The following is a 7,902-nucleotide window of genomic DNA, read 5'->3' on the forward strand; positions in this document are numbered from 1 at the left end:
GCCACCCACCCCCACCCTCAAGACTTGATCCATAACTATACCAACGAAATAGTTACAAAAACATTTTTTCTTATTTTTTTTTAGGAAAATTACAATACGTGTGATTAAAGCTGAAATACAAATTAGGAATATAATGAGTGAAACTTAGATATGTTAAACTCACAACTCAGACGGAGAAAAAGAACTGATTCATAGGCCTGTGGGGAGAGAGGATGAGAGAGAGAGAGAGAGAGAGAGAGAGAGAGGAGAGAGTGAGAGAAATTGCTGTATTCCTGCTAAAGTTCACCAATAGGACCTGCAATGACAGGATGGGCCTGCAGCCTGCTGCTAAGGATCATAATGGACTTCGTGGGTATCTGCCACTATGGGCGTCTAGGAGTTGGGGGGGAGGAGGAGGAGGACGAGGAGGAGGAGGACGAGGAGGAGGAGGAGCGGCAGGTGGAGGAGGGGCGAAGGAGGGGCAGGAGGGGCAGCAGGGGAGTGCAGGAGGGAAGTTGCAGGAGGGGCCAGGAGGAGGAGGGCAGGGGGCGAGGAGGAGGAGGAGGGGCAGGAGGAGGAGGAGGAGGAGGGGGCAGGAGGAGGAGGAGGAGCGGACCAGGGGAGGAGGAGCGGCAGGAGGAGGAGTGGCAGAGGAGGGGCAGGAGGGGCAGGAGGAGGAGCGGGGGGAGAGAAGAGGAGGAGTGGCAGGAGTGGCAGGAGGAGTGGCAGGAGGGGCAGGAGGAGGAGTGGCAGGAGGAGGAGGGGCAGGAGGAGGAGGAGGAGGAGGAGGAGGGAGGAGGGGCAGGAGGAGGCGGGCAGTAGGAGGAGAAGGAGGAGAGGGACTGGAGGTGGTGGAGCAGGAGGAGAAGGAGGAGGGGCAGGAGGAGGAGGAGGAGGAGGGGCAGGAGAGGAGGAGGAGGTGGGCAGGAGAGAGGAGAGGAGGAGGGGCAGGAGGAGGAGGAGGATAGGGAGGGGAATGGAGGAGGTGGAGTAGGATGAGGAAGGAGGAGGGGCAGGAGGAGGGGAATTGGAGGAGGTGGAGGGAGGAGGAAAATGAGGAAGGGGCAGGAGCAGGAGGGGAGGAGGAGGAGGAGGAGGTGGAGCAGGAGGTGAAGGAGGAGTGGCAGGAGCAGAAAGAGGAGTGGGCAGGCGGAGGAGAAGAGGAGTGGAGGAGCAGAAAGAGGAGGGGCAGGAGGGGGAGGGACTGGAGGAGGTGGAGCAGGAGGGACTGGAGGAGGAGGAGAGGAGGGACGGAGGAGGTGGGCATGAGGGACTGGAGGAGGAGGAGGAGGAGGGAGGAGAGGAGGAGGGGGACTGGGAGGAGGAGGAGGAGGAGGAGGAGAGGAGGAGGAGGAGGAGGGACTGGAGGAGGTGGAGCAGGAGGAGGGAGAGGAGGAGAGGAGGAGGAGGAGGAGGAGGAGAGTGGAGGGAGGAGGAGGGCAGGAGGAGGGACTGAGAGGAGGTGAGCAGGAGGAGAAGGAGGAGGGCAGGAGGAGAAGGAGGGAGGGGCAGGGGGAGGAGGAGGAGGAGGAAGAGGAGGAGGAGGGGCAGGAGGAGAAGGAGGAGGGGCAGGAGGAGAGGCAGGAGGAGAAGGAGGAGGGAACTGGAGGAGGAGGGGCAGGAGGAGAGGAGTGGAGCAGGAGGAGAAGGAGGAGGGGCAGGAGGAGGAGGGAGGAGGAGGAGTGGCAGGGAGGAGAAGGAGGAGGGGCAAGGACTAGGTAGGGGCAGGAGGAGAAGGAGGAGCGGGCAGGAGGAGGGGGGGAGGAGGGGCGGGAGGATGAGGGGAGGAGGAGGAGGGGAGGGGCGCAGGAGGAGGGACTGGCGGAGGTGGAGAGGTGGAGCAGGAGGGAGAAGGAGGAGGAGGGGCAGTGAGGAGAAGGAGGAGGCAGCAGGGAGGAGGAGGAGGAGGAGGAGGAAGGGCAGGAGGAGGAAGGAGGAGGAGGCGGAGGTGGAGCAGGAGGAGAAGGAGGAGGGGCAGGGAGGAGAGAAGGAGGGGGGCAGGAGGAAGGAGGAGCGAGGAGGGGAGGAGGGGGGTAGGAGGAGGAGGAGAGGCGGAGGAGGAGGAGGGGGCAGGAGGAGGAGGAGGAGGAGGAGGAGGAAGGAGGGGCAGGGGAGGGAGGAGGAGGAGGGAATGGAGGGAGGTGGAAGCAGGAGGAGGAGGAGGAGGAGGAGGGCAGGGAGGAGGAGGAGGAGGGAAGGAGGAGGAGGAGGAGGAGGGGCAGGATGAGGAGGAGAGTAGGAGGGCAGGAGGGACTGGAGGAGGTGGAGCAGGAGGAGAGGCGATTGGAGGAGTTTGATGGTGAGCAGGAGGAGGAGGGACTGGAGGAGGTGGAGCAGGAGGAGGAGGAGGGACTGGAGGAGGTTGGAGCAGGAGGGAGGAGGGAACTGGAGGAGGCGGAGCAGGAAGGAGGAGGGGCAGGAGGAGGACCTACCTTACCTTACAGACCTTACAGTCGTTCGGGTTGCCACAGGTCCTCAGTGTGAGGCGCCTCTAATGTATACCATAGAGTGCTAGTACATCTTCCGGATATTTTGCATCTTCCAATCTTGGATGGTCGGGGATGCAGTTTAGATATTTGTCGCAGCTAGTCTTAAAACACATCTACGCTCACTCCTGATATATTCCTCAGATGAGCTTGGCAAGGTATTGAATAGACGCTGCATGATCGATTGCGGTGCGTAGTGGATTAATGTCCTGTGTGCTTTCCTTATTTTTCCTGTATAGTTTTGGGCACGATTGAATCTAACCTCTGCTTGATCTTTCTGGTATTTTTAGTTCCATGATATTTTCCGTTATTCCTTCTATCTGTTTCCATGCCTGATTATAGGTAGCGTTCTCTTCTCCTTCTTGGACTATATAATTTTAAGGATTGTAGTCTTTCCAGTAGTCTAGGTCCTTAACTTCTTCTATTCTAGCTGTAAAGGCCCTTTGTAAACTCTCTATTTGTGCAATATCCTTTGATAGGTGGGGTACCATATCCATATGCAATATTAAAGCGGGGATACAACATATGTTTTATAAAACGCATAATCAGGTGTTCAGCTTCTGTTTTGGAAGTGCCGTAACAAACATTACCATTTTGCTTTAATTTTGCCAACAGAATTGCTATTTGATATTGCATAACATGTTCCTATCATCATCACACCAAGGTCTTTAACTGCTTCCTTATTGTGATTGTCTCATTATTAGGTCCCCTATATGATATAGCTTTCCTTCTCTGTCTCCATAAATTTATTGATTCAAAGTTATCAGAGTTAAAATACCATTCCTATTTACTCTGCCCAATCATATACTTTGTTAGGTCTCTTTTGTAGAGCGTTCCTATCTTCATAACAAGTTAATTCTCTACTTAGTCGTGTGTCATCAGCGAAACTACTCCACCCGAATTCCTTAACAATTACTGTCTATTCTCAATCATTAATAACAAACAATATTGCCGCTAGCACCGTACCTTGTCGGCCACACAGGATATTACCTTGTTTTCATCCGATTTCATCGTTTGCAATAAGAACTATCTGTTTCTGTGGTGTAAAAATTCTTTTAACCATCTCCTTACCTTTATCTTACGATTATTGTGTTTTCTAATTTTCTTTGCTAATATTTTTGGTCTACTTTTGTCCAAAACTTTTGCAAAGTCTAGATAAACCCACATCTGTTTCATTTCCGCTTTTCATATTGTTGATATGTTTCACGGTGGACTAACAGTTGGGTTTTGTGTACTTTTTTCGGTACGAAACCGTGTTGTCCTATATTAAACAAATTATTTGTATTAATGTTTCATTAATATTTTTCTTCATTAACCTTTCATACACTTTAATAATATGTATGTAGGACTCACAGCCTTAAATTAACTTGACCTCTAGTCTTGATCCACTTTTGAAAGTAGGGGGATATATGCTAATTTGTTTGCTCATCAAAATCTTGCTGTATCTACACTTTGTCTTAATAATATTGCAAGTGGCCCTTTGCGATAGGAATGAAACTACTTTCTTAACAAAATAGCAGGGACTCCATCCGGCCCTGCCGCAAGCTCCATTTTGAAATTTCATTAATTGCCCCTGCACAATTATCAGCTTAATTAATTTCTATGTCAGCTAAATAATTCACTATTTCTTCCCCTTACTTCTATATCATTATCTTCATTATCTATTCTAGGGGTCCTGGTGGGGGGGGGGGGGGGGGGGGGGGGGGTGGGGGGGGGGGGGGGGGGGGGGGGGGGGGGGGGGGGGGGGGGGGGGGGGGGGGGGGGGGGGGTGGGGGGGGGGGGGGGGGTTTTTTGGGGGGGGGGGGGGGGGGGGGGGGGGGGGGGGGGGGGTCTTTTTTTTTAATTCTCTCTATATCGTTCTGCCAGTAGTTGCAAATTTCCTTTTTTTCATTCGTTAATTCTCCCTTCAATTTCAGAGGGACTATTTCATTCTTTCTTTTATTCATCTTCTTCGCATATGATATAATAGTTTGGGGTTTTTGCTTGATAGTTAATAGGGTTTTTTCTTCCAAGTCCGTTTTTCATTTTCTTTTGATTGTATAATCTTTTGTTCCTGCATTTTTATCTTACTTTTTAGTTCTAGAACTCTTCCATGCAATTTTTTTCTTTGCAAGACCTTTATTTCCACTTTCTGATTTTCTGGAACAAGATTCATTCTGTTCTCTTGGTATGCAGAATTGATGTTTACTTTTCTCTTCGGTATATATTTTTCCACTATTTTCTCCAATATTTTATTAATATCTCCGTATTTACCCTTATGTCATACTTACGAAAATGTTATCCCAATCTTTGTTTTAATCTTCAGTAATTTATGACAATTTTATATTTTACTGTAGAAGTGTATTTTCATATCCTTCCCACTTTTTCATCTCTTGCTTATCTTATTTCACTTGCTTTGGAATGAACTGTTCATTCTATGACATTATGGTACTGAAATACTCGCATTATAAACTATTATTTCTTTAACATAATTCATCTCGTTCACAAATACTAGGTCTAAAAGATTCCTTTCTTGTTGCAGGTGATTATTTGTTGAATGTTGTATCTAGTAGCATATCTAATAGCTTTTCAAATTGCCCTCTTATCTTCTGCACGACTATTACTCTCTTTTTTATATGTATAAAGACAACAACAATCTCCTATTCGTTCTTTCCATTCTACGAAAGGAAAGTTGAAGTCACCCGATAGGAGAATAGTCCAGTCCTTGTGATTTCTACATATATCATCCCAATTTTCAATTATAAGTCAAAAAAATCTTCGTAATTAGGAGGTCTATATATTACTAGTTCATCAATTTTCGAATTAAATCTAACGCTATTAGTTCACATTTCTGAGTTACTATATTTCTCATATATTTTTCCTTGTTTTTGTCTTTCCCATATATGAGGTTCCCCCTGATTCCCTATTTTTTTATCTGACTCTTAAGTTAACTTTGGAACCCTTTATTTGACACATTCCCAGTCTCTGGGAATACCAGGTTTCACTTATATTCATTATATTTATTTTTTCTTTCATTTTGGGTTCAGTTTCTTTAAGTACTATATTTTTCTTTCTTGAGTTACTCGTAACTAAACCTCGCGCATTCATCACTATGATTGTTTGCGTGTTTTTCTCCTCAATTTAATAATGGTAGTAATAAGGATTTCCCATGTCTCTTTCCTGTTCTGGTATGTTGTTCTTTTTTCATTTCCAGAAATTCTGACATTAAAAAATCCAACTTTCAATAATATTTGAGTCTTCCTCATTCATAATTATTCATTTTGGGTTCTGAATCTCCAATTTTCCTCCGTTTCTGCAATATCTCTGATAATAAATACAGTTATTATCTCTTGAGTAGAATTTCGGAGCTGATGCTTTGAAATTTTTTGCTGACACCTCTGCATATCTCATTGGTGGTTTGGCTTTTCTCTTTTACCTGATATTCTGATTTTCTCTCTTTATTGTTTCTTTCTTCTTTGGCTTTTATTACTTGGTTGGTTATTTATTTGATTATGATTTCATGGCTACAGGGTGATATATAATTGCATTTTTGTCGAACTTACATTCCTTTTCCTTCTTTTAGGTTTTACAATATTTTTGGATGCAGATCTCTGCAATCATTCCCCTATTCCATCTAAGTCTGCACATTTACCATATATTTTCATAGTTTTTGACATATGCTTGGATGTTTGTAGTAAACATCTGTCTCCAAATCTGCCAATTCCCTCTTTTCAAAAGGTTGCAGGATTTTGTCTTCTTGTCTATTTTTTCCGCTTTCCAGTCATTGTGTAGATTCTGGGTGAGCCTCTTCGGGGATTTGCTTTTATGTTGTCATATCGTCAATTATTTCTTCGTAGGTATGAGCTTTCCTTGCCTCATCTGTAGTATCAATGAGTATCTCTGCATCCATAATTTTACTTGTTCTTTGTATTTCCCTTATTTTATTTCTGGTCATTTCATTTTTGTTTACTTCTCTTCCGTTTTCCTCTTCTTCCTTTTTCTTCTTCTTCTTCTCTTCTCTCTTCCTCTTCCTCTTCTTCTTCATCCTCAACTATTTGTACATTCAATCTTGATTTAATAACATTGTATATCCATGATAGACATGTTGAAACAAAAAATCTTGTAGCTTTTCTCAAATCTTGTATTACCTCAGCACACTGTGGATGGCGGTCGGATGTTGCATGTCAGCACAATTTCTGATTAGGTTTTGTGGATTGACTATGCATACCAAAAACTTACACAGTTTGCCTGCTTTTGGCATTCTTTTTCCTAATGCACATTAGGATATTCCACAAGATTCACCTTATCATTTTCTTTGTCGGAATATGTTTTTTAGGTATATTTTCTTTATGAGTCTCTTGAGCACTTGGATTTTATTATGGAAACTTCTTCAATTATTTCAAGCTGTTTCATTAGATTTGTTCCAGTTTGAAGGATCGTATCTTTAATATATCTATGAATGCTTTTGTATCTTTTGGTTAGGACTGTTGCTGATTCATAGATGAGAAATGCCAGTTCTTCCTGCTACCTCATCGTCTTTGCGAAAAACATGCTAAAATACGCTACAATTACGCCACCTCTTCCCGCAGGTGGAACTTACTGCCATCTTGTTCTGATTTATAGTATTAACTTGATTAACTAAACTTAGAAGAGGCTTTATCCTACTATTTCACACTAATCTTACACCGATAGTCACGAACACTTCTAGATATTCACTCAAATTATAGCGTATGTTAAACTTGTGATATCTGTTGATTAATCTGACTTCACGCGGGTACGTCTCACCAGCAAGATGGCTACTAGAGGAGGAGGGAGGAGAGGGGCAAGGAGGAGGAGGAGGGGCAGCAGGAGGAGGAGAGGAGGAGGAGGAGGATGGAGGAGGTGGAGCAGGAGGAGGAGGAGGAGGAGGGGCAGGAGGAGAAGAAGGAGGCGGCTGGAGGAGGAGGAGGAGGGCAGGAGGAGGAGGAGGAGGAGGAGGAGGAGGAGGAGGAGCGATGGGACTGGAGGAGGTGGAGCAGGATGGAGGGAGGAGGAGGGGCAGGAGGAGAGGGGCAGGAGGGGCAGGAGGAGGAGCGGGGGAGAGAAGAGGGCGGGGGAGAAGAGAGTGGGAGGAGTGGGAGGAGGGGCAGGTAGGGGGGAGGAGGGGCAGGGGGAGGGGCGGGGGGGAGTGAGAGGGAGGAGGGGAAGGAGGACGAGAAGGAGGATGAGGAGGAGGATGAGGCTGAGGACGAGGGGGTAGGAGGAGGAGGAGGGGCAGGAGGAGGAGGGGAGGAAGAAGAGGAGGGGCAGGAGGAGGAGAAGAGGAGGGGGGCCAGGAGAGGAGGAAGAGGAGGGGCAGGAGGAGGAGGAAGAGGAGGGGCAGGAGGAGGATGGGTAGGGAGGAGGAGGGGAGGAGGGGCAGGAGGAGGTGGTGTTGATGAGGGCCTTCTGTATTGAATAAAAAAAAAAAAAAAACTAA

The 7,902-nt window shown here is 46.7% G+C and overlaps 1 protein-coding gene across 1 annotated transcript; it reads right to left on the reverse strand.

Annotated features, from left to right (window-relative positions):
- Positions 1-362: 362 nt before the first annotated feature.
- LOC135221331 (uncharacterized) lies at positions 363-2,795 on the reverse strand. The gene is made up of 2 exons (XM_064259134.1): positions 2,728-2,795; positions 363-1,797 (listed from the first exon to the last, which is right to left on the reverse strand). The coding sequence occupies exons 1-2, from the start codon at positions 2,793-2,795 to the stop codon at positions 363-365; spliced, it is 1,503 nt and encodes a 500-aa protein (XP_064115204.1).
- Between the last annotated feature and the right edge of the window lie 5,107 nt (positions 2,796-7,902).

Source organism: Macrobrachium nipponense, chromosome 2 (genome assembly GCF_015104395.2).
Source record: "Macrobrachium nipponense isolate FS-2020 chromosome 2, ASM1510439v2, whole genome shotgun sequence".
NCBI classification, from domain to species: domain Eukaryota; kingdom Metazoa; phylum Arthropoda; class Malacostraca; order Decapoda; family Palaemonidae; genus Macrobrachium; species Macrobrachium nipponense.